We start from the raw sequence: 27,627 nt of genomic DNA, 5'->3' as shown, positions 1-27,627 counted from the left end.
TGGACTCCACGAAAGTGTCATGCAGCATTTTTGCGGCCCCCCCGTGAAAGACCAATATGCTGGAAAAGTATCGGCTGGTATCGGTAAATGAATTCCAACTGATACATGGGCATTGGTATCAGCTCAGCCCTAAGCAACACATACCTAGATACCACAGAACCACCATACAAGTTCCACAGCTACAGAAGGCATGGACATCTGTGGGTTCAAGTGGGTATGGCCTTCCTCTCAAAAAATAAATATCAGCCTAAAATTATATACAGGGTACAACAGTGAAACGTCCGAATTTTGAAAGTGCCATCATAGAATACAAATTTATTCACGGTAACATGAAACAAATACAAAATGAAAGCACAATACTTACAATTTGTGATGAATGCTTGAAAACATCGTGCACATATATGTCACGGCACACAATGTCCAATTACTTGAAAATGACATCACGCAGGTGTCCCCCATTTTGCATCACGCACATTGGAAGTTTTTCACTTCCACTTCTCTTTCTCACAGTATTATCCGTTTCCTCAAAGTTATTTACCCACACTTTGATTGCATGAGAAGAAGGAACTGGATCATTACATGCAAGATTAAAATGAGCATGCACGCTGTGTGGCAACATAGCTGACTTTTTAGTAAAACTCCTTCACAACAAATGCATATTGTTCACCGGTCCACGACTCCATCTCGACTGAACATCGTTACCAGAGTAAATGGTAAAGTTTAATTTTCTAGAGCGCAGCACTCCCATTTTCTTCATCCTCACATAACTTTGCCATTTCTAGGGTAGCCAAATTGCCTTTTCCACTGCCGCACCCTATATTTCAAACACATAATTTCATTTCAGTCAAGGTAATTTGTGTTTATTATTGTAAGGGAATGATGGTCTCACATAAGCCTGGTACAGATTGAAGCTGAAGCACTTTTCTCTTTTTGCAGAAATTCCATTTCCATAAAATATTTTCAATGTAGAATCTGACCTATCAAAAAGCTTATTACTGGTCGTAAGAAGTGACGTGAAACAGATTCTGCTTTCAGCATTTATTTCAATCATATGCTTCATTGCAATTTTTTAAGTGACAAATTGATTGTTTCAGGTGAAGGATACAACCCCAGTAACAGAGGAGAAGGTGAAGTGCAAGGCACGAGCATTTGTTTCTGTACACAAAGCATGGATTGATAACAGAATGACAGGTATTTTTTATTTGCTTTTTAATTATAAGATTTATGAATTAGATTGCCACAAACATTCCCACCTTGTTTTCAGAGCAAGTACAAGTATGCTGCTGCTGGCTCGGTGACTGAGCACACTAAGTGGTCAACTTTTGAACTCGAAATCAACATTCCCATCCTGAGCATGGGTGTTGTTTGTGAATGTCCCTTCATCAATTTCTGATCATCACAAGTAGCCAAATGTGGCAGAGAAGTGAAGAAATAGTAAAAACGTAAAAATATTCATGTGCTCTTGTAGTATTGTTGCTTGAAGTACTGGTGTTATAAATATCAATTATGCGAGCTGCAGTGGTCCAGTTGTTGGGGCATCTGAAAGCCATGCAGGTTTGATTCCTGGAATGTGTGATCTGAGGCAGGAATTTTTATGACAATATCCCTGCATAAAGTCCACACTCTAATCAGTGGGTACCTGAAGACTTGCAAGGGGGAAGGTATAAACAGCACCTTAGCAAAATATTTGGCACCCTAGGTGTGATTCTTGTTTGACACCCCGCTCCCCCCACACACACACACTATCATGCACCAACATTTTATGTATGTCCTTCAATGTTATCTTCTTATGCGATGGTTTGCAATGTTTACATTCTACAAATTTTGAAATAAGAAAACAAAAGAAAATTCATTAAAACATAATATAGGTTACGGTTAAAGATTCGTAGTTCTCATTTCAGTTTTTCAACAAAAGTTTATCATATTTATGAATATTCCACTTATGTCTTAGTGTCTGAAAACATCTTTCAAAATGTAGTACAGTGGAACCCCAATTTTACAGTCCTCAGTTTTACATTTTCCTGCATTGTACATTCAATCTTGATGGTCTCAATATCATAAACATTTCCTTGATTTTACAGTTTCCCGCATTTCAAATGTTTTCAGCTTGGTTTCCTGAAAAATGTAAAAACGGGGTTCCACTGTACTACTTTGGGAAGCAGAAAATTCCAAGTGTAAAATAAAAACTAACTTTGAGGGGCACCCTCTGTAGACCGTGGTGTGGTTCCAATTCAACTTTTTCCTTGCTATAGTTCGTTACAGGGTTCCCTCATTACAAAATTTTTCAACACCACATCTCCTGTCCTTTCTAAACTTAGACTCCCTGTCAGTGCCGTTTACTGAATGATTTTAGGTATCTTTACAAAATTGTCAATGGCAAAATCCGTTGCAACACGCTCCTCCAGGATTTCCACTTTCGAGTGCGTATGCGCACAACATGCAACACAAATCTATTTTACACAAAAAAGCCTAGACTGGAAATTGAAAAATGATCGCTCTTCCACAGACTTCCCACTCAATATAACGACCTCCCATCAAGTGCTGATGTATTTTCTACAGAGTACGCCTTTCGGTCAACCATCAGAACATATGTTGCTAAATAATATTTAAATTGTGCTATATTTACTTATTTATATTAATATTTTGTCTTATTTTGTTATTTTTATTTTTGTTCTTTTCATTGTTACTGATTTCGGTGTAAAATGGTTACGTGCTGTATCTGAAATTTTCTCAATAAATAAATAAATAAACTCTTCACCTATCATTCTTAAACCTGGTTTACATTGGTCGAGTAGACTGGAGAATAGCTGGAGCGAGTAGGGTAAAGCGAGCTACTCTCCTTGCATAAACAACTGGGGAGAGTACAGAAGCCAGTCTGGCTGTCCAAGGAGGACAGCGACTCAACCGAGTTGCTTCCTCCCCCATCGATTTCTGAAGAGAGTGTGTTGTGCTAGAATGTTGTGCGTTTGCTTATAAATTGTAATTGTATTTAGGAATAGGAGGTGATACAAGTCTGACAACATAAAGTGTGTAGAACTGTATTGGAACATCGAGTGTTCATGGAATTTGTGTCAATTATAGCAACAAACAAAAGAATCAATGGGCGTATGAGGCCATAAGTGCAGGAGAGGGGACTTGATGTATTTGGCATGGGAGAAGTAAAATTAAAATTACATTCTACGTACAACCAAGAACAATTGAAAAATTAAGGAAGTTAGTTTTCTTTCTAGACATGTCCTCGTGCATTTTTGTATTCATTTCTCGTTAAAGAAAAGTGTGTAAACCATTTCAAATCTTCTTTTTGTAATCACCAATGACGTCGATGGGTTCATTCCGTCAAAAGAGCAACAAACAGCTGCAGCTACCATCCCACTTTGCTAGAGTCAAGTAGAAAGTGCGTAAACAGCTACTCCCCATAGAAGGGTCGAGTCGAACAGACAGGCAAGTAACTCTCCCGCTCACTCGACCAATGTAAACCAGACTTTAGAATCAGTTGATGGTCGAACAACACAATAGCTCACACTCTTTCCATATCGTCGTCAGTTTTCGAAGTTGTAGGTGTTTCAGCACAGGGTTCATATTTAACAGATGACCCATCTCCACTTGGGTCCGTGGCCACTTCAGCCACCCATGAAGGAGAAACTGGGGAAAAGCACCTCTCAACTATATGACTTAGTCCCTGGTCTCACCAAGGACCTGTTTCCACTTGGGTCCCCAGCCACCTAAGTAACAGCCCTCCAAAAAATGCCTTGTGCCACTTGAACTCTTGTAAAATCAACAAAAACACACTTCCTCTAGCTCTGTTTAGCTAGACCCTGTAGCCAAGTGGTTAGCACATCGTGCTGCGACACCAAGGGTCCCAGGTTCGAATCCCACTCAGGCTTGGTTGTTTGTGAATGTCCATTCATCAATTTCATCACTCATCCCCATCTTCGCAAATTAGCCAAGAGGCACAAAACGCGAAGTAAAATAAACTAACTCAATCAATCAATTAACTCTAGCTCTGTTTCATTTTTTCAAACCATTTTTCCTAGACTTCACATAAAAAGAAATTGCGCTGTTCCATTTCCGTGACATACAACGAAAGATGCTTCACGAGAAACCACACTAACAATAACCTATTGACACTAGCAATTTACAACTTGTACCAACGCTGAATGATATGTAGATCTAGCCTTCCGTTGACAGGGAGCCCCCAGCATTGTCAGATTGGGTGCAGTGTTGCCAGTCTGTTGACAGATCTTGTGTCTGAGGCTTTCTTTCTACTTTCCATTTCAGAACTGCCAAATAAGTCTGTGATTTCTTTGGATGGAAACAGATTGCAAATCTACGCTTGCACCAGAGCGGATCGCTCAGATACATTCATCTGCATCATGGATTTAGAACGGGAAGGAGGAACAGGGATTAGCGTAGCGCTCCAGAAATTTGATGCTGGATTCCCTGTTACACATAATGCAAGGTAAAATTAATAGCTAACTACAATGAAACCCCAATTTTATGTTCCCAAATTTTACATTTTCCCACATTCTACAGAGTGGTCATGAAGTGGGTGTACCCCTATTTATCTTCGACACTACGATGGTTGTGGTTGAATCATGGACACACACATGATGGTTTAAGAGTCTGGAACATTGGTACGGAGACTGACTTTTTCCGTGGTGGAGTGGAAGTGGTTCTGAAGATTCCCCATCTCCCTTAGCCCAGCCTCCAAACCTTCACGTTTAACAAGACTCGAGAGTTAGTTATTTAACATGTGCATTGTAATGCTATGGGGGCAAATAGCGCTACTTTGGCTTAGATCCTTAATTGATGGTAGACATATAAATGCACTCCCTTGATGTATAACATATATTTATTTGTCTAGTGTCTAACAAGTATAATGCTTATAACCTAACTTTGACTATCTGGCCATTATATGACTTGAGCTTATACTACAGGGTGGTCCAAAAGTACCTTACCACCCCTTGTAAAAATCATTTTAGTGGAAATTGATGAATAACAAACATGTGTGACCACATTAGGCCTAGGGGGAAGTCATAAGGTGGGGGTGCCCTTGACGGCAGCCATCTTGAAAGCTGCCATCTTCGATACAAGTCCAGTTTTGTAAATGGGAAGGTAGGCATGCAATACATGATTTTAGGCTAGAATTTGATAAGGAAAACAATGATGAAGTCGTAATGTTGAAATCTTCATTTGTTAAAAAGTTACAGGCATTCAAATGTTGGAATCACACTTTTACATATGGTGCTCTACGTGCTCTACGTGAGCGCCCTCCAGCACCACGCACGTGTGTAGTCGTTCACCCCAATTATCCATGACCCTGCTAAGTGTGTCAGGTAAAATATCAGCACAGGCTGCAAAGATCCTTTCTTCCAGGTGAGCAACATTCCTGATCTTCTCGGCGTATACCTTGGCCTTTAAATAACCCCACAAATAAAAATCCAATGGAGTCAGATCGGGTGAACGTGCCGGCCACTCAATGGGACCACGATGCCCGATCCACCGTCCAGAAAATTGTTTATGCAGATAATCACAGACGTTTAATCCATAATGGGGAGGTGCACCATCCTGTTGGAAAAATAAGGGAAATGTGCCATCCTCGGACAACACGGACGGCAGGATGAGATCACGCAACATTGCCAAATAATGATCAGCATTAAGGTTACCAGGAATGACGAATGGACCAATTAGTTTGGTACCCCATAGGCTGCACCACACCATAACTTTACCAGCTCCTACCAATTTACAGGGGTCAACCCAGTGAGGATTGGTAGTGGACCAATAGCGACAGTTTTGTTTGTTGACCTCTCCTTGCACATAAAAATTCGCTTCGTCGGAAAATAGGATTTTTGAGGCGAATGTGGGATCTGCTTCAAGTTGGGCAACTGCCCAGTCACAGAATTCCAGGCGTCGATCTGGGTCGTCTTCTGATAAATAATGTTGAAGTTGCAATTTGTACGGATGCCAATTGTTTTTCTTTAGGATGCGTCTGATGGATGTACGGCTGACACCACATGCCGCTGAGAGGCGACGAGTACTGCGGTGTGCTGATGTTGCAACAGATGGCAACACTGCTATGGTTGTGCCTTCATCTGTTGCAGTAGTGGGTCTTCCAGACCTGGGTTTGTCCGCTACTGAACCAGTATCCATGAATTTCTGGAAGAGCTTGGCAACACTCACATGAGACACGGGATGTCGATATGGGTGCCGTTCATTAAATTCAGCTGCTACAACCCTTGCACTCCTTCCACCCCATGCCCTTATTAACTCTTTCCTCTCCTCTGTGGTTAGTGGCATGATTTAGGCACCTGCAACAAATAAAAAATGAAGGTGTGATTCCAACATTTGAATGCCTGTAACTTTTTAACAAATGAAGATTTCAACATTACGACTTCACCATTGTTTTCCTTATCAAATTCTAGCCTAAAATCATGTATCGCATGCCTACCTTCCCATTTACAAAACTGGACTTGTATCCAAGATGGCGGCTTTCAAGATGGCCGCCGTCAAGGGCACCCCCACCTTATGACTTCCCCCTAGGCCTAATGTGGTCACACATGGTTGTTATTCATCAATTTCCACTAAAACGATTTTTACAAGGGGTGGTAAGGGACTTTTGGCCCATCCTGTATAATAGAAGGAATCACCACTTAGGGAAATGAGGCTTACCCTCTAAGATAGGAATAGCGAGTGGTAGAGCAGCATCTCTTGATGTACCAGGACTCAAGACTCTCGAGACTTGTTTCCAGGAGTATTCATTGAAGTTACGACCTTGTCTCTATCCTGAACCCAGCTGAGAGAGCTCACAACCCTGTGGCCATTTTCGCTGACTGTCCATTCTGGGGGAGAGGTATGGCCTTGCTGGCCATGACTAAGGTTTAGGGTCGGTAGAACACTAAGCTTATCGCCAGGGTTATTCCCAGGATATTCACGACCAAGGTTCTGGCCTTGTTGATGCTAAGTCACCCAACTTCCTGTAGGTTACCTTGTCGGAAACCTTGCCCTTGATAGTATAGGGGGAGGGAAGGGCCTTGGCTTCATTCATTCAAGAAAGCTCCAAGATGCAAACAAGCAGAATTTGATAACATTTTGGTGTATCTAAAGTGCAGAGAATTTTACACGTACAATTTTACTCATTCTTTTAGTATTTGATACCTTTGGAATTTTTAGGTAAAATTTTTGAAAATGCTCATGCAACATAATGTGGTAAATTTTACACACATACTGCACCTGCAGTTACATATGTTAATAAACTGAAATTAATTGTTATTTGTTAATTACAGGATGAGACGAGAGAAAATCCTGTCTGTGGAAGTGTTTGTGAGGCATGAACCTTCATTCACTGCACCTGCAATTTATCTCCCAGATGTTTTGGAAATTAGTCGCGACAAAAACTTTCAGCATATGGGCAGTACTCTTGCACTCAGCAACTTTCTGGAAAAGGCATTTAAAGGTATTGTGCCAGTGGTTAAGAATCTTTAATAAAGATAAGCTTGTGCTTTACCAGGAATAGACAGATTAATGATGGCCCATGTAACTTAGTGGCCATTTTGTTTTAATTTTTATGAATATAAGAATATAATTCATATTTGATTTTGTATATTAAAAGTCTGAATACAGATTTTCTTTTTACAAGACATAATCTATTGCAGTCATCTGGTTCCATCATATCGGTAGCTAATCCAATGAAGCAATGCTTTTGATATAATTTTTCTTAGTTTAATATAACTACACTAAAATAACATATTTTTGATTTAAATAGTTTACTATTTTCCAAAATTACAACACAATATGTACCATATATGATACCTTGTGTTCATGTGGTTAGAAATGACAGCAAAACTTACTTTTCTTTTTGAAATATGATATTGAACTATGATATTAACACTGTTCTTGTAATGCATCAAACAGTACTCTCCTGCTCAAATAAAATGCTACCAGTGGCATTTCTAGTGGATTCCTCCCCCAGTTGAACTTTTCTAAAAAACTACAACAGGTGAGGGTGAAGAAAATAACCCATGGTGCAACAGCCCGTGAAGGCCAGGGCCTACCTACCGACCGTGGGCCTCACTCCCACCTGCCGAGGCAGGAGATCATCCGACCAGTTACAGGGTGATATGTGGGCAGCACGACGAACCCCCAGTTGTCATTGTAGGTTTTTTTTTATATGACCGGATTATGCTACTCATTCACAGCTCCCCGATTTCCTCACGATGGTGGATGGCCACCTGTTCCATACACAGGCCGGAATCTTAGAAAAAGTTGTTACTCTTCTTCCCAGAAGACTCTAACCTGCATTAGGGTGGAGTGAAAAAACTTTTATTTTTATTTTTATAAGCTAGACTAGGGAAAATGTGCCATTTGTCCATAGTAAGAATCCTGCAAAATCATATTATTTTCTGTCAACTCTTTGATCACTCTTCACCTTATTGAAATAATTGGCTTTTTTACCCTTTTTATGACTTTGTAGCCTGATTCAGTCTGATTTCAGCATGGCTTATTAAGTAGCGAATCTAAGCGAGCTACTTATTGAAAAGGTTTTGGCCATCTTAAGCTTACCTATACAATGTATGGGGATATCGTGAGGATAACATTATGTCCCCAGGATATCCCACGGACATCCTGGGGATAACGTGTGTTGTATAGTAGGGTGGAGTGAAAATTTTTATTTTTTTATTTTTGGAAGCTAGGCTATGGAAAATGTGCTTACCTATACAACACACGTTATCCCCAGGATATCCCAAAGACATCCTGGGGACATCATGTTATCATCAAAATATCCCCATCCCCAGAACTTCCATTTTCAGAGAGATGGCAGTTACAAGAGATATTTCACGCTCCACGAAACCTACCGACCAATACTCATGAAGAAATATATTCAATTGCGACCAGACCTGAGGACGGACAATGGAAAATACCCATCATTTTTTGACATGTCTCGCAAACTGTGCTATGAAGTCGAGATCTGGGAAAGGACCTCACTTCCAACAGTAACTCACGCGCAAGCGATTGAAAAACTCAGATGGTTCGACGACAATACAACACGATCCTAAAAGTCTACGAAGGGAAAAAGGATCAACCCAACTACCAACGGAGACTCTCGGACTTTCGCGACAGAGGTAACAGTCTGTTTGATCTCAGCAAATGCAAGTGCTTCGACATGGTTTCCAACTGCAAATGCGCGAAAGAATTCAAAGTTCCGGCAAAGGAACGTCATTTCCTTGAAGACCAGAGAGGACCGAAAAACATGATAATCGGCAGTTTAGATCAAGAGGAGATGTCAAAATTGAAGAAGAAAGCTGAAAGAGAGGAAGCCAATCTCGAACGATTAAAGAAGCAGAGGACCGTTGAGAGTAAAAGTCAAGCCGATTATGCCGACAGTGCCGAAGATGACATGTACCCTGTCGGTCAGTGCCACTGGCGATGAGTACATTCCAGATACAGAATCAGTCAAGACTAAGCCAAAGCAGAATCGCCAATGTAAGAAAATACCTTCACTCGCTAAAGCTTACGATCGGATCCGAGTCTCGGATGGATAGGCTGCTGTATTAGAAACATTAGTTCTTCATGATCTTGGTCTCGTGTCGCCAATCGACCGATCTAAAGTAATCGATCAAAGCAAGATCCGCCGAGAACGCAGCAAAACTCGTAAGGAACTCCAGCAGAATGATGACCAGTTTCACCACACTCACACTGGCATAATGCAGTATTCTTTGATGGCCACAAGGATCAAACTTTGACACAAGGTCTCGGCGACGACAACAAGTAACACAGAAAAATCTTCACGGAAGAAAACATAAGCATCATCACAGAGCCTGGATCTTCGTACTTCAGCCACACGACTCCGCCATCAGGCTCCAGCAAAGATATAGCTGAGTCAATAGTAGCTAGTTTCAAAGAGAGGAATGCGCAGACAGAGAACATTAAAATTGTAGAGTGTCACGGCACAAATGTGAACACAAGACACACAGCGGGCGTTATCCTCCGACTGGGAGAAACCTTGGAGCGTCATCTGCAGTGGCTGGTATGTCTGCTCCATGCCAATGAGCTGCCCCTTCGCCATCTATTCCAGGCACTCGATGGCACGACTACAGGTCCGCACGGATTCTGTGGAGATATCAAAAAGCGGATAGTGACGTGTAGCGAACAGCCTGTCTCCTCATTTGCACCAGTGCTAGCGACCGAGCAACTGTCCAATGTTGACCCGAAGTAGTTGAGCACAGATCAGCGCTATCTACTAAAAACGTGCAATAGCATCGGCAAAGGGGAATGTAGCGTCAATCTGGCAATGCGAAACCCAGGTTGCCTGAATCACTCACGATGGATAACGACAGCCAATCGAATCCTCCGATTATATGTAAGCGACATGTAACCGTCACAGAATCTGAAGAAGCTGGTGACGTTCATCATTCGTGTATATGCTTTAACGTGGTTCGCCGTAAAAGCCCACTGGTGATGCAAAGATGGAGCTAGGCACCTTCACCAGATGCTCGTCAAGTGATGATACCTGATCCCTAAGCACAAGAAGATCGTTGAACCCGTCATTCATCGCAATGCATACTTCACTCACCCGGAGAATCTGCTCCTGGCCATGATGACGGACCATCGGCCACACATACGTGAGCTGGTCCGGCGACGAGTGATGAAGGCCAGAGCTGCAGCAGACCCCAGTGGACAAATACGGAGGTTTAAGGTTCCCGCAAAACTCAACTTTGACGTTGTGGAATACTTCGACGTGATCGACTGGGCCATCTGCCCTATCTCGGACCCTCCCGTAATCAAGGCAATGACGGACACTGAGCTCAGGGATCTCATCACGACGGTGGTGACTCCAACTCTCACCTTCTAAAAATTCCCCAACCACACACAGGCTGTGGAAAGACATGTGAAGATTGTGACCGAGGTGGCGAAAGCTGTTTCTGGACAGAAATCACATGATGGCTTCATCCGTGAACGCATCGCTTCTCGACAGCTAATGCCGACGTTCGAGTCGAAACGTGACTTCTCTCATTTCACCTTGTAACTGTCTGTGGCATTTGATTGCATTAACTGAGTTTTAAGGTGACTAAACTGACTAATAGTCACTATTGACTGACTATATCGATATATTGTTGTAATGTCGCTTAGTATTGCAAAATAAAAGGTTGCGAAGGGCGATCAAAATATTGTTCAAAAGTCTTGAAATTTTTTCACAGTGTTCTATTGATCTATTGGCACCTTTTGACATATCTAGCTAATTGAAATTCAAAAAAATAATTTTTTAGCCCATTTTCACTCCACCCTAACCTGCATGCATCCCATACCAGAGCCCAAAGCATGTCACCCAGTAACTGGTTGTATGATCTCCCACCTCGGGTGAGTGACTAGGATCAGGTGGGAGTGAGGCAGGTAGGCCTGGGCACTCAATGGGCTATTGCACCCAGGTTATTACAATATATATTTTTAAAGACTATTAACAATTTATTTCACATCAAAAAGGAAAATGTTGTGAAATATCTAAAAATGTAAACGAACTGGAACAGTCCATTGCCATGTCTGAAAAAATGGATCGGGAAAGTTCTAGATATTCATGAATCGGAATGTCGTTCCACTCTGCTCCTGTCCTGTTTCGAGCCCTGCATGTAATACGAGGATCATTTGGAAAGTAACTTCCGTTTGGGTATAAAAGAAACACCAGGACATTGTGAGAGTTTTTATTATATACAACTGAAAGAGACAATTCTAAGCTATTTTTCTACATTAGCACCGTTTCTGTTGAGACACTTAACATATCAACGAACAAGGTTTACAATACCCATGTCAAAGAAATCTGCCACCTGTGCATTCGGCCATGCAGTAACACTGTCCTTGAGCTCCTGGTCATTGTTGAAGCACTGTGCCCCTAGGAAAGAGGGGCTAATTCTGGGCTGTAAGGAGGGTGGTCAAACAATTCCCACTGAAGGTCCTTGGTTCGAGCAGCAGTATGCAGGTGAGCGTTACCATGCATGAGAACAATGCCAGAACTCAAACGGAAACAACAACAACATTGTCTGCTGTGAGCTCAAGGACAGTGTTACTGCATGGCTGAATGCACATGTGGCAGATTTCTTTGACATGGGTATTGTAAACATTGTTCGTCAATATGATAAGTGTCTCAACAGAAATGGAGCTTATGTAGAAAAGTAGCTTAGAGTTGTCTCTTTCAGTTGTATATAATGAACTCTCACAATGTCCTGGTGTTTCTTTTATACCCAATCGGAAGTTACTTTCTGAATGACCCTCGTATATATGAAATATGGGATGGTATCAGCTGTTGTAGGTAATTAAGTGATACTCATATGATTGTTGGCTCATAACAGTTCACATTTTTAAAGTTTTATTTTTACTTGGTTTATTGTCAGGATCACAAGTCTTCACTGAAGATGAATTTGTATGTAAAATTTAAGTTATTTTCTTCTAACTATGTTTGATGGTAAGGGGATTTCAAATTTTCACTTTCCATAGGGGCTTGATTCCCTGGAGAAAACAAGGAACTTAACCTCCCTAGAGTAAATATTGTCCTTTAATTTGTTTATGAATCATTGTTCACCTGATCTACATAATATCAGCTATTAGTATGTACATTTTGTTTTTGATGCTATCTATATAATTCTCATTTTAACCAAACTTGTGCAATAAAATTATTTTTGTTAAGGGGGGGGGGGTGCACTCAAGCATGTTGTATCAAGCAATGTGCATTTGTGTGCAAATATGAGAATATTCACAATTGGTGTAAAATTCTTTGTAGAAAAGAAGATCAGCTATGTGGAAAAGGAGATGAGTCAACTTGAGTTGATAGCTGTGAAGCACATGGAGAAGTTATCCGATGACATCATGGAGAAAGCAAACCGAGAACAGAAGCAGCTGTCCGTGGAAGATCTCGAACCGTTGTTTTCTCTCATGGGCCGTTGCAGACAAATCCAAGCTGATGTTGCGGTGAAGATAGAAGCCTTGACTCACAAACATGGCATATTTTTCGGCTCGCGTAAACATTACCTGGATCTCACCGAAGCACTGCTACAAAGTCAAGGAAAGGTCACCACGTGCATCAAAAGGTTGTGGAAGAAACTCGAGCAGGAGGATGAAGTTGAGTTGTTCACGGTCGAAGAGATGTGCTCCATGCTCGATGTAATGATTTACGAAGGCAGAAATTTAGAGCTGTTGATGGAGGTGCTGCACCTAATAAAAGAAGGCGGCATTCCTTTGGATGAAACTAAATTTTGTCCCGATAGCAAGTCTTACTTTTGTTACTGGCTTGCCCTGGTTACAATGGAGTTGTTGGAAGACAAGAAGATCTTCCTGCAGAATCTGATCAGGACTGGTGACGAGGAAGCAATGCGGGGACATGTTCTTTTCAGCAATAAAAATGGAGATGTTCCTGTAAATCTCTTAGGGTCACCAGATACCCCTAGAGGGACTGACGGGCTCGTGTTAACTCCTCTAGTAAAAGAATTCCCTGTGAAGAACGAAGATGAGAAGGTCCAGAAGATGCTGGAGACTAAAGGAGAAGAGGATTTTCCGACGCTCGAGGAAGCAAAATTGGTAAACTGGATGCCTTCCGAGGATGATGATGAAGATGCTATGTATCTTGATCGCAATAGAAATTTACTACCTCGCGTGTACGTAGAAGTGCAACGTTTAGAAGGACTTCTTGTGTACGTGAAAGTTACTTGGCCAGAGTCTGGCAATACCGAGCACGACATACTCTGCACCGACAGATTCATTCATCAGTTCAACGAGGATGTAGTGTGGAGGGTGGACATCTTCACAAACCTTGTAACATATAGGAGAATGAGGCAGGCTTTGATATCGGCAACAACAGGAAATTCTCCAAAGTGGAAGGACTCGGTGTTGTTCCTCCTTGTTCCTAATTTTGTTCCTGCGAATGACAACGATGAGAAGCCAGTTGAAACTTGTTCGTCACAGTCTGAGCATGCTGCTGATAAAGAATGCGCTCAGCAGTTGCTTGAAACTCCATCTGTAGCAGGGCAGTGGAAATACAAGGAACAAGCAGAAGAACTTTTCAAGACAAATTTAGAAAAGTTAAACCAAAGCCAGAGGAAAGCAGTGGCAGCAGCTCGGGACCAAAAAATTACAGTCATTCAAGGACCACCAGGTAATCATTTTGTATTTATTGATTTTCATCAGCAATTAAGAGTAAAGTGCTCCCCTGTGCTTTGCACCATGTCGTGAAGCTGTACGGTGGGTGTGGAGTTGGGGCTCCACACTTTCTTGATCACGACCGAAGGTGAGGGTGATGTGATCAGCACCATGCCCCTGGCCACCTTTACCCGCAGAGTTTCCTCCAGGTACCCACTTTATATGATGCTGGGTGGGTGCCAGAGCAGCTTGAACAGGTGGAATAAATACCCCCTGCTGGGACGAACCTGGGTCTCTCGCATGGTAATCAGACACGCCAGTTTGAATTCTTCTTCTTAATAGTATACATTGCACAGCAGCATAGCCAGAGTTTTTTTTCAGATGTGGCCCAACTTTTAATTAAAAGAGAAACAGTTGGAAATAAACCCACACATAAGAGAAAATTACAATTTCCGTAATGTTCTTTACAGAGTATATGCCCAATTTACAAGAAGCACTGTAAAACTCACAGAAACTACTACATTTTCATTATTTTGCAACTTGTGCAATTGCAAGGAATGATTAACATTTTTTGTTGTATAGCAATTGTGAAAAATAAGATTCTTACATACAGGACATAGATACAACATTTGCATGTGGTTTCAATTGAAGGTCCCTGCATAAAATTAAAACATGAGCCAGTAGACAAAGAATAATGTCATTTTGGTATTCAGCATCCAAATGTTACTTTTATTTTCCAAAATTTCCAACTGTAGAGAAGTGTAGTTTGGCAAAATTTGGGCCCAGTGAACCTATGCCTGGCTACGCAAATTGTGTTAGTTCTTTAAATGTCTCAAATGCATTAGTAGAAAATCCAAATCACTATAAAGTCGGAGCAAACGTGTATTGCTTTGACCAATTTTGTTAATCTGTGTATGAAGATTTCAAGAAAATTACTGTCTGGAAACAGTGGTGCCAATTATTCGAAGTGCCTTTGGGTACTTGCTCCTCATACTCTTTCATAGTCCACAGACATGTTGTCACCATGCAGTACTGACTAACTGCCACACCCGTGAGTCCTTGAAAAAAAAAAAAACATTTTCTCTTCTGCATTTATTCATCCATGCAACACACATTTGTGTGGTTAAACTCGCATTAGTATTATTATTTATATTGTGAAAATTGTGGTTCAGCTGGAGCATTGTGCTGATCACATCACCTCCAAAATGGCTGAGATCAAGAATGTATGGGGCCCTACTCCTGCATCCCCTAATGTGCCATAACGGCCTTTATGGCACGGTGCTATGTGCAGGGGTAACTTTACCGTACTCCACCAAGTCAACCTGTTGCCTCCACATAAACTCCACAACTAAGATCTTTGTGTAATAATAAATGAGAAAGATTTAAAATTAATTTAAAATTGCTAACTTTAAATTACTGGGGAGACAAATTGTATCCACAGATTTGTTTAGATTTCAAGAGAGGGGAGTGCAAAACAAGTATTCATTTAAGAGAAAACATCTATTAAAAGAAATTGTGGTATAAGAAATGGTTGATGTCCATTCAGTAGGTATGCCAAAAACATGTGGATTTTTCCAATTCGCTAGTTGAACTTTGCTGAAATGAGTTGGTGAGTGTGATAACTAGGAAATGGATTTCAAGGTGCAACACCTTTCCAAAAATATAGCTGTTTTCATACCGATCGTTTGAGATATTTATTTTAGGACACAAAATTAAGTAAAATGAAGACACTTTGTTGCACCTTTTTATGAGATTAGCATATTTATTCCCTTCCTATCCCCTGTTTAATGCTTCAACACCCTTGTCATTCATGTTTTGTTACAAATTGGGCAGAAAATAAATGATTTTCACTCTTCTTGAGCAGGTACATAAAATCATAGTCTCATTTTGTAGATCAGAACGAGAGCTATAAAATGTTGTAATATAATCATTGCAGCCCCAACAGTTTCCAAGATAACGTAGCAAAACGCGCGAGAGAAAACACAAACTTCAAACCTATTCGGCAGAACCACAGTTCTCTATGCAGTCCACGCACATTATATACAGAACGTGCCGAAAAAGAGAGCATTGAATAAAAGCATTTTACCAGCACCTTTTTGAAAACATTTTCAGAACCTTTTTTCCTCTTTTCCGCCTTAAAATCCTTTTCCTAGTGATAACTGATTAATCATGGTTTGAGCCTACAGTTTTAGTACTCTTCGACATTTACTTGAATGTTTATCCCCATGTAAATATTATATGCCTTCAAATCTGTGCTTCTCTTCATTAGAAGGAGGTTTTGTTACCATGAGGATGTTGCATTTTTATTACACATATAGTGGAACCTTGATTTTATGTTTTCCAGGCGACCAAGCTAAAAAAACTTAAAATGCGAGAAAATTTAAAATCGAGGAATCCGCCGTATATCCATTTTGCTCTCGATTTACAACTCACACTGAAAAAGTAACTGCACTTCAAGCATCAGGTTCAAAGCACACCAATACCACATAACACTTCAGTACAAACTTTAAAAAGTGCCTGCTGACAACACTGTTGCCTCCTTACCAGCAAATACAGTTCACTACTTTGTTTGGATATATGTGTTAAGTCTGACAGAAAGATATTCCCCTCTTTCCCCCAGCTAATGACATGCAGGATTGCAATCACTGTTCTTCTACTTCAACAGGAACAGGGAAGACCTTTACCTCTGCAATAATAATACTCCAATGGCTGATGAATCAGAAGAGTCAAATTCTAGTAGCTACAGAAACAAACGAGGGAGTAAACAATATAATTCGCAAGTGCCTTGATGTGGGAATAGATGAGCAACAGATTGTCCGAGTAGGAGTGACAGGTAACCTGTTTTTTTATATTTGTCACCATTGGTTGTGTGTAATCTTGCAACATGTTTGATTATTCCATTCAGAGCATGTAAAGGATTAAATGCCCATTCCTTTTGGTACAATCTGGAATTAGAGTTACCCGTCATTGTTAAAATGAATAATCATTCAACTTTTCTTCATCTTGCGACATGATCCTGTATTCTAACTAATATGAATGGTTCCATGTAATTTTGTAATTGCTAAAGTTCTGTGGAACCATGAGTTACAATGGTTATATATTTTCCAGTATGTCCATCAAGTCAGTTTCTTTAGACTCAAGATGAAAACCTGAAAATGGCTAATCTAGTCCCTTCTAAAAAAAAATGAAGAAAATTAGAGAAATTTACAAATATATGCAAGATGAAGATTCCTTTATGTAATTGATTTATAGGAAACACTTTAAATGAGAGCAATAACCTCAACTGTTTTTCTCACAGCAGTTGCTCTACTTGTTTAGCGTTCTTGCACATACACCATTCTTTGTCAGGGTAGTTTTCTGCGACAACACCTATAGCAGAAGCGAGTTTTGCACACGCACCGACACAATTGGGGTTTTCGCCAAGACCTTAAAGGGAACGGATCAAAGCCAGATGGCTCCTGCCTTGCGTTACCAACCTTCAGATAAGAAAAACTGTTTAATCTGTGAAATTATGCTGAATGCTGTTAAATTGTGCTAGGAACTAAATAATAACAATAGTGAATTATTACTATCATTGATAATTTGTAACAGTTGTTGTTATTGTAATTATTTTTTGGATGATTGTAATATAGAGAAAGTTTTGAGATGATTCGTCTGATTTCTTGTCATGAAATGTTTCTTGTGAAGTAAATCGGGGAGAATACAGAAAAGATGAAGAGAAGAGGATGTATTTTTAAAATCCACTTTATGCACAGTAAGGCTAATCAGGACTGGACCTACAGTTTAAACTGGGATCTGAACCACTATGTGCCTCCACCGGGTATTGAACCCGGGACCTCTTGATTACAAGGCGACGACTCTACCACTGCGCCAGCTGGGAGGCCCGAGATTGTTTGTGGCATGACCGATGAAATAGGATAGGATATGTTGCTTGTAGTGTTGGGCAATATATTGTCTAGAGATATACTGTGATATTGAAAAAATACAATCCAGGTGATATCAACTAGATGATATATCTAGTGTTGAGATATATCCTCATGATATTTTGGTGATATATATCATGTCGGCAATATATCGTCATGATGTTTGGAAATATATATTGTGTCAGCGATATTTCATCACAATGTTTGGCAAGATATATCATGTTGGTGATATATCATAATGATATTTGGTGATATATATCATGTCAGCAATATATCATCATGATGTTTGGCAATATATATCATGGAGATGATATATTGCCAATATCATGATACGGAAAAAATATCGTACCATATCGTCTGTGACGATATATTGCGATATGAAATTTCCGATATTGTCCATCCCTAGTTGAAATTCAAATTGTCTTTATTAATGGGCGAGGTTCAGCCTGTGGCTGTTCTCCCACCTAACACCTTCACACTAGACAATGGCCCTTTTGTACTTTAGAGTTTGCATACCATTTGTGGACCATGAAATTATCTACAAATGCCTATTCCATGGAGCCACTTTCCAATACCAAGTAACATATTCTACTAAAGAACGTAGGTTACGCACATCAAACATGCCACAAGCAGTCTGCAAACGAGTCACAAACATACCATAGAGTGGTATCGTTCAGTGCCACATGTGAAGTGATCCCAATATCAAATCGTGCAAGTACAGTAGAGTCTCACTTATCCGACATAAACGGGCCGGCAGAACGTCGGATAAGCAAAAATGTCAGATCGTAGGGAGGTGTTAAGAAAAAGCCTATTAAACGTCAAACGTGTTATAATTTTACACATTACGAACCTAATACAGTAATCATGTTTTGAAAAATACAGAAAAAAAAACTGGAAAACTGAACTTACAGTTACATTTTCCTATTCGTTTTCTTTTCCAGTCTCCTACTGTTACGCATCCAAGGCCAAAGTTGTCAGCTACCTTCTGCACTGTGCCGGACCCTGTGGCTGAGTGGTCAGCACATCACGCTGCGACGCCAAGGGTCCCGGGTTCGAATGTTGCTCGGGCTTGGTTGTTTGTGAATGTCCATTCATCAATTTCATCATTTCATCACTCATCCCCATCTTCGCAATTTAGCCAAGAAGCACAAAACACGAAGTAAAATGAACACAATCAATCAACCTTCTGCATTGTCTCTACCTTGTCCAGTCTCTTGATTGCATCAAGTTCTTGTTTCATCGATACCACAATTTTCTTTCTTTTCGTCGCCATTCTGTACTTGCGTAAATTTTCAACTTTTAAACAACACAACAACATTTGTCAAATTAACACACAGACACATATGAATGTAACAGACGATAAATTGATCCGCATACAATAATAAACTGCAGTGCACTGAGTAGCGAACGACAGACACATGAGTCATAGTGTAGGCGGGCATGCCAAGTGCTAGAGTCGGGAGAAACTAAAAATAGACTATGCTCACGCTCTCAACTTGCAGTTCATGTTGCCAATTGATGATTTTTTTTCCGGTGGTATGTCGGATAAGCGAAGGTCAGATAAACGAGACTCAATTGTACTTAATCAATTAATTTATTTATTTAATCCTCTTTTTGCACTTGTATTTTAATGTCATATTTTATGTACTAGGAACATACCAGATGAAGAGGAGCATGCAGAGTGACCTGCAACTACACAGTATGCCAGTAGTGTAAGAATACATGAGTTTACATTTTCAGGTGTTGCATGTACAGTAGGTGGAGCAAGTTGACAATTTATATTCTCATGGTGACGGTGGTCATAGCAGGTTTCTGGATATTGTTAAAAAAAAAAGAAATGGTACAGTAGGTATCATGTTGCTTTTCATAGCAGTTACTCATCCATTTACATGCAGTAGTATTCGCAAGTAACAGAGAAATTCCACTGCACACAACGTATTTAACATCTAGTGTTATCATTAGCTAACGGAATAGATAGTTGAAGTAAAATTTGAAGCAAAGAAATATGCCTCTTTTACACACGCCACCAAAAAAAAAATCCTGCAGATGTTCAACTTTTTATTGTTAATGAGTACCAGCATACTACCTGATTGAAATGTCAATGACAAGTGTATACCAACAATGTTGCCACTACAAGAAAAATGATCCTCGTATATTAGGAAAAGAGGCACATTTTAAAAAGTAGTTGATACTCCAACTCAAGTGCTTTTTTTTAAATATTTTCTTTTACAATGTCATAGAGTCTGTGCAGTACTGGAAAGGTTCAACAAAGATAAGTAATGTTTTTTGACATTTTGAACTGACATACAAACTCGCAAGACATTAATCTTGTACAGCATCTGTGTGAAGTATCGTACTCGATCCGCCACGATCCTCCATGCGTGTACTATTGGACACCACAGAGAAAGCATGGCTGAATACTGCATACTAAAGTGCTGCAGTGAGAGGATTTCACTCGAATGCCAAATAGTTTACATGGACGATGCTAGAGCGTGTACAGAATTGAGAGCTTCTTCGCTCAAGGAAATAACACTCGAACAGGCTAAATGAGCAGTATATGCTCGAAGCCCGGTAGTCCACATATAACTGTAATTTGTCTGTGGTAGTGGGACCTCAAATATGGATTGTGAGGTGAAAGAGCCAGTGAAATTGAAACTTAAGTAAACATAAGTCTTCATCTCCATGTTAAAACAGGGTGACTGCCAGTCAAGAAATCAACAGGTAGGTCAAGAAATGATGCTTGTGGTCAAGAATTTTTGCATATTTTTTTTACAGTATAGTGAATTTACATTGTTATATACCTGTACTGAGATTTGTTAAATTTAATATTTGGAAATCTAAGATTGCATTGAGTTGTGGTTATGATTTGTGTGCTTTGTTTCTTAAGAATTTCATTCTTGCATGTAGGTTGTGTAGAAATACTAAATAAAATAATGTGGCCATTCCCCATCCAGAATGAAGTTTGAAGCATCAATTTTTACATGCATTAATAAAATTAAAGCAAGTCTAAATCTCTTGTCAAAGTACAGCTTCAGTTTTCATTTTAACGGATCCTGTAGTAAGAGTTTTTCATTAAATAAAAAAATCTATTTTCTTAATTTCCACCTATTTCTGAGTTAAGAAAAAAGGAAAAAAGTCAAAAGGAAAGAGAGGTCAAGAAAACGTCATGAGAAAGTCAAGAATTTTCAATTTGTTATTTTGGTAGACACCCTGTAAAATACATTTTGTCTATCCTACCAGTACACAGCGATAAGTAAAAATGAAATAGATGATTGTGGCCTGAAACCGCCAAGGTGGATATATTTTACATATATGTGTCTACGATTATTGTTACATTAAAATATTCCATTACATACGCTCGAGGGTGGGAGACACTAATGAGCGAAAGTGGTCCCATGCAGAACTCTACTGCATACCAGGTCTAACAGACATAGCATGGAATTCATGTTCTGGGGAAGATGCAAAATGATCTAACACGGTTATTTTTAGTGGTTTTTATTTTATCTGTGATGTTTTGTCCTGGTTACACTGCACTACAGAAGTATATTTTCCATTACAAATATCAATCTACAGATGTGTAGAGTGAATAGCCCTGTGAGGTTTGGTGTTGTGTGTGTGTGTATCCAGCGTAAGCTTGAAAATATTCTGGGAAGCCAGGACGAAACATTACAGATAAAATAAAAAACATTAAAAATAACTGTGTTAGATTATTTTGCATCTACAAGAAGTGGTTATGCGAACCTTTAAGAAGAACATAAATGTCTAAGGGAAGGAAAAGAAATTTGAAAAGGGGCCATGCAATACTACATAAATTTTCATAATTCAGTGATCAATCATTGTAATTGAAAAAAGTGTTTGAAGATAAGAAAATTTAACATCCTGGAATGTAAAATTAGTGTTCCATATATAGAAAGTAACGATAAGACTCTCGTTCATTAAATGTTTTACTCCAACACATTTGATCCACATTTTGTGTTCTTACATGTGTTACAAAACTTCTTCCAGCTTGCGGTTGTGTCGTTCGAATCTCAATTATATGTTTTCCAGGTGTCTGTGGCTATATATCTTGTAATGGAGGAAAAACTGGGAAAATTTTATAACATTATTTTATTAGAATGAGGAAGGTAAAATGTAGAGTACAAGAATATGAAATCAGATTTTTAAACCATTTGGTAAGAAGGAGTTATCAAACCAGAAACCTGAAAGTTGTTACAAAATTAGTGTTACTATTTCCAATATACTTGCGTGCATGGGCTGATTTGGATCATTTAGACGGTAGTTGACTAGAGTAGCATCTAGTCTGCATCATAGTGTTGAACGTTTTTGCACAATTTTGAGTTAATGATTAGCTGTGCATCATGAATGCATGTCTGCACCCATATTTAGTAGCCTGTAGACATACTTGATAGTTTGTAGTGAAAGTTAGAAAATGAGTCTGCAATTTTTTTCCTTCCATGTGTAATTTTGCATATCTATGAAAGCGACCATTCTTTTTTTCCTTAATCTTACATGTAAATAATAACAAGGTAGTAGTTAAAGGCCACCCATTAACTGACGATTGTTCCCTTTTTAGCTTTTTTAAATCTATGAACTTTTATTGTATTTTTTCCCAAATGTCAACCATACTGATACCAATGCTGATAGTCTTATCAATTCCAATGATACTCACTTCAAGATAGTTTAGAATATTAATAAATTCTAATAAAAAATATTTTCCATTACAAATATATCATGTCAATGTAGCAGAAGTTTTCTTCTAAATATTCATAATTTCACTTGGGACAATCATTTCATCACAAAATCAATTTCTCCCCACAATGTTGTTGCGTAATATTTAGATTCCGCGAAATTGTCACGTGGAATTTTATTTTTTAGATCCTTTCAAGATTTCTGGAAAAGTTTCTGCCAGTATCTGTTATTAAATTTTAACTGATAATTTCCAACAGCAATACCACTGGTGTCAAACCAACCAACCTATACTGACACATTTGTATCAACTAATCCTACAATTTATGCATTGTTGTCAGGCATGTATCCAAAAATCTACTTTGGGGGACATGTAATTCAAGTGATCCACGGAATAACAATATATGGCATGAAAGGACTGTTTTGGGATATCAATCCCTCTCACCTGTGAAGATTGAAGTGATGTTAGCTCTTGAAAGTGCAGAAACCTATCCAGAACCAACCTGGTCATTAAGCAGAGAGAATTCATCATTCTTTGACAAATAACTGGGAAAAGCTATCCCTGTGCATTGCACTGTGCCATGAAGATACATGGCTGGTTTGGACTTAGGTACAAACACACTCTTGATCCCTGCCATACAGGAGGTGATGTGATCAGCACCATGTTCAGCATCCATTAGATAGAGGTAAAGTTCCCTGTGCATATATCACCATGCCATGGAGGCACATTTAGGAGATGGGGGATGGGAACCCTCCCATTGTGGAGGTGATGTGAGCAGCACCATGCTCTGGCCACATTTACCCTCCAGGGTTGCCCCCAGGTACCCATTGATTTGAGGCTGGGTGAGCCCCCAGAACCACTTTATGCTGGGGCAAGGCCAGAAAACTTCCAACCTTAGATCACCCACTCCAGGTCTCCTGCGTGGCAGTCAGACACCTTACCGAAACACCACTGTGGTTCGTGCTTTCAGTGGATGCTGGGTGATTTCCGTTTAATCATTTTAAGAAGCAGCAAGATTTGAACACAGTACTGCTATACACCCCCTATACGCCTTCATGGCATGGTGCTATGCACAGGGGAATACTTTACCTTTTTTTTTTACTGCTAACCGAAGATGAGTTTCTGATTTTGTTTCCTCTGGAGAAACATGCTATTCATCCTATAAAAGTTAAGCATAAATTTGATTTTGCTGTTAAATTGAGTAGGGAACCCAGATAGCACGTTCAATTTAAGTGTGCACTAAATATGCTTTTATCTGGCAAAACTTGCCTGACACTTCAAGTTTGTTGCAAGTTCATTGGTAGATAGATTTATTTTTGTATAGTCAGAAATACCCAATGTATAGTTGATGTTATGCAGTGAAAGCATGTGTTTGTGAATGTATAACTTCTGAATGTTCCTGAAAGCTGTGTACATCTAAATGTACATATTGTGAGAATGATATGTTGGCCTGATCATACAATAATAACTACTTCCATGAAGGGAAAATGCATTATGATCCCATGTAAAAGGAACAAGAAGAAAGGTAAGAGAGGAAGCAAACATAAATAAAGTATGGTGCAAGAGAAAACAGTGTGGTAGAAAATTCATGTAAACTTGCTTCTCTCCAGGTGTTTATGGATTAAGATTGCAGTTTTCTAATCTTTGCACACTGAATTCACCCAGATCACCATTCCTGAATCATTGGCTGAAATATGTAGTATCACTTTTAAAAAAAAGTATTCAAAAGCATTTATATTTTGTGTAAGAATATTACCTATGTGCACAAAATTGAATATAGAGGATGTTTTGCAAATTGTATGTATCTGGGTAAAAGAAAATATAAAGTGTCATGAAGGTATATAGCAATTGTGGAAGTATGGCTCCACTCATTCTCCATCTTGGCCATGGTGGAGGTGATATGATCACCACCATATGGCAAACATTCACGAGTCTGGTGAGCCCCAGAGCTCTTTTTCCTCCAGGAAAACTTCCTACCTGAGATCATCCACACTGGAAATAATTCCAGGTATATTTTTAATGATTTAATTTGAGGTGCAATGATGTAAAATACCTCTCATGCATTATACCAAGTGTTTCATAAATAATTGAGGGGTTAGAAATATTTATTGCAAGTAAAGTATTGAAACATTAAAGAAACCAGTCCAGAATGAACGAGGAACTCAGTTTTTTTTAACACGTACTAATGTTCAATGTATGCACCATGGGTGACATGGCATGCATCAACACAATAGGAACACAAACATTTTGTGCGTGTATGTTTCGTTAAGCTGAGAGTTCACATCCCTGCTGCTAGGTAACACTCAAATTGCCAACATCACTCACAGTTTTTGCGCAATGTTTTGGTCCTCAAGATCACGGGAACTTACACCCTGTGACTTCTTTTTGTGGGGTTTCATCAAAGACAGGATATTCATCTCACCAGTGCCCTAAGTGTATCATCACAGCGATAGACACTATTGGCAAGCCCATGTTGATGCAAGTGTTGCAAGAAGTAGACTATCGTGTTGATGCATGACATGTCACCCATGGTGCATATATTGAACATTAGTAAGTATTAAAAAAAACTGTTTTGAGTTCCTCGTTCATTCTGGACTGGTTTCTTTAATTAAATTCAATACTGTACTTGCAATAAATATTTATGAAACACCCGGTATTATTGAATGCAGTATTCTATCATTTTGTGCATGATTTTTTTTAATGTAAATGCTTCATTCATGTACACTGCTTTGTAAAATAAATTTTAAATATTTTTTTACAGTCAAAACCCACAGAAGTCATGCCTTAATTAAGGAAGTGAATAAACCATTCAGGCTCATCATGAACTCTTTACTATATCAGATCAGTCCAGTATCAGTTAACTGATCATGGTAAATGTTATCCCTGTATGTTACTTGTACCAGTAAAAATATCATATCGTTTTACCCACAATATAGCATTCACTGATAATGCAAATGTTTATCTCCACATTGTAAACAAATTAAGACTTTCCTCTCGGCCCATGTAGGATGCAATTGTTAACTTCATGCTTCATTTGCTTTCTATATACAATATCATATTGATATTTTAAGGGCATTTTCGGCTTTGGCTGCAATATTCTGTGGCAAACTTTAATGGCAACCCCTGAAAATTTGGTTTAGAAAATTTGCATTCTCAGTGAACAATATATATACAGGTGTATCATAAGTAATAGCGCAAACTGACACAGTTGAAAGTACACGATAATAGAAGCAAAAAGTCTCAGTAAACATGGGTCTGCAAGTGAGCCATTTTTGAGATAATTGCGAATGTGTGGTTACAAGCCGCCACTGACTTCATTGTTTGTAAACGTCATCCTAGTTGGTAAAATGCTAATAATGTGTGGTTAGAAGCCGTCACTGATTGCATTTTGTAAACACCTAGCACTTTACTCCTTGCGCGTTCCGAGGTTTGCTCCTGTTTACCAAACAGAACATTTCCGAGAGGTGGCGTTGTAATCAAACAGGATGGATACAATCAGTACACAGTCTAATCGTACTGTGGGAGTCACGTCAGTTGTGCTGTACTGCGTAGTGAAAATTGAACCTTACAGCAACGAAGAGTACATTTTACCAACTAGGACGACGTTTACAAACAATGAAGTCAGTGGCATCTTGTAATCACACATTCGCAATTATCTCGAATATGGCTCGTTTGCAGACCCATATTTACTGATACTTTTTTGCTTCTATTATCGTATACTTTCACCTGTCAGTTTGCGATATTACTTTTGATACACCCTGTATACATAAGGGGGAGTCTGGTGTACAGTGGGTAAGTTGCTCTTCAATTTCCAGAGAAAACGCAGGAAGACATTCGTCACGTGACATTGGAGGAGCGGTACATGCGGAAGTGCAAGAAACGCCTTGACAGAGAACCAGACAAGGGCATATCGCTGTCTGAGTCTCTGAAACTCGTAAAGAACAGCAGAGTCGTGTTCAGCACCCTCTGTGGGAGTGGGGAGATGGTGCTAAAGAAATTGAACTTCAGGTATGTACTTCCTCTACTATTTCTGCCTATTACAGGGTTAATATGTGGATAAGTACAGATGATTTTCTTTTAGCGTAATGCATTATGAAGTCAGGTGTGCCAGGTTCAAATCCTGATCGAGTCATGGATGTATCATTTTGTTTGTCCCATCATCAATTTCATCAGTTCATTATTCATCTGTCTTCATCATGATTAAACAAACACGTAAAATAAGCTAAATACAGAGGTTCTGAGAAGTCTTTGAAGTCCTATTACATAGTGCCTATTACCCCTAGATATACCGTATTGGCCCGAATATAAGCAGCACCCTAAAATTTGAAGGAGCGAAATGAAAAAAAAAAGATGATACCTGAATATAAGCCGAGGGAAGAAAAGAAAATACCGGTAACCATTTACCGGCAGATTCAGAGAAATATAATTAGGTAGGTACATATTTAATTTGAATGCCGACAGTTTATACAGTGCCCAGTTACAACAACAATGCTATTGTTGGATAACATTATGGGGTTAGTTTCTACAATGCTATTGTTGCATTATTGTTATTTCAAAATGAAAAATCAGCACATTTTTAACAGCATATGATTTGACGAAATGTCATAATTTTTTTAAGGTCACTAATATAAGACGCATCCTAATTTTTCACAATTGAAATTTGGATAAAATGTGTGGCTTATATTCGGGCCAATGCAGTATATGAGAGACTAGAGGCATGCATTTTATTTTCTTACCATATTTTGTGACGAAATATTGTAAAATAAATTGTAAAATAAACTCTTTAACACGAAATTTAGGGCTTAGCCGATGCAACACGAGTTGTGCAGATCACTGAAAATTTCTTAATTCTGCTCTAAATATTTCAGAAGCAAAAATAGATTACTTTACACAGGAAAA

At 39.2% G+C, this 27,627-nt stretch overlaps 1 protein-coding gene across 2 annotated transcripts in view; it reads left to right on the top strand.

Moving 5' to 3' along the window:
• The window catches only part of LOC145990057 (uncharacterized), a 130,958-nt gene that overhangs the window by 76,211 nt on the left and 27,120 nt on the right, over window positions 1-27,627 (top strand). The window contains exons 12-18 of one of the 2 annotated variants that reach the window (XM_083125707.1): window positions 1,095-1,191; window positions 4,279-4,459; window positions 7,284-7,453; window positions 12,767-14,134; window positions 16,784-16,951; window positions 19,693-19,740; window positions 26,544-26,736. In XM_083125707.1, the coding sequence (XP_082981833.1) occupies window positions 1,095-1,191; window positions 4,279-4,459; window positions 7,284-7,453; window positions 12,767-14,134; window positions 16,784-16,951; window positions 19,693-19,740; window positions 26,544-26,736 (2,225 nt within the window). The remainder of the gene's footprint in view (window positions 1-1,094; window positions 1,192-4,278; window positions 4,460-7,283; window positions 7,454-12,766; window positions 14,135-16,783; window positions 16,952-19,692; window positions 19,741-26,543; window positions 26,737-27,627) is intronic. The other variant, XM_083125708.1, reaches the window with a different exon arrangement.

Source organism: Lepisma saccharinum, chromosome 7 (assembly GCF_977018435.1).
Source record: "Lepisma saccharinum chromosome 7, izLepSacc3.1, whole genome shotgun sequence".
Classification (NCBI taxonomy): domain Eukaryota; kingdom Metazoa; phylum Arthropoda; class Insecta; order Zygentoma; family Lepismatidae; genus Lepisma; species Lepisma saccharinum.
The sequence above is the reverse complement of the archived record's forward strand: the minus strand, read 5'-3'. Positions and strand labels throughout refer to the sequence as shown.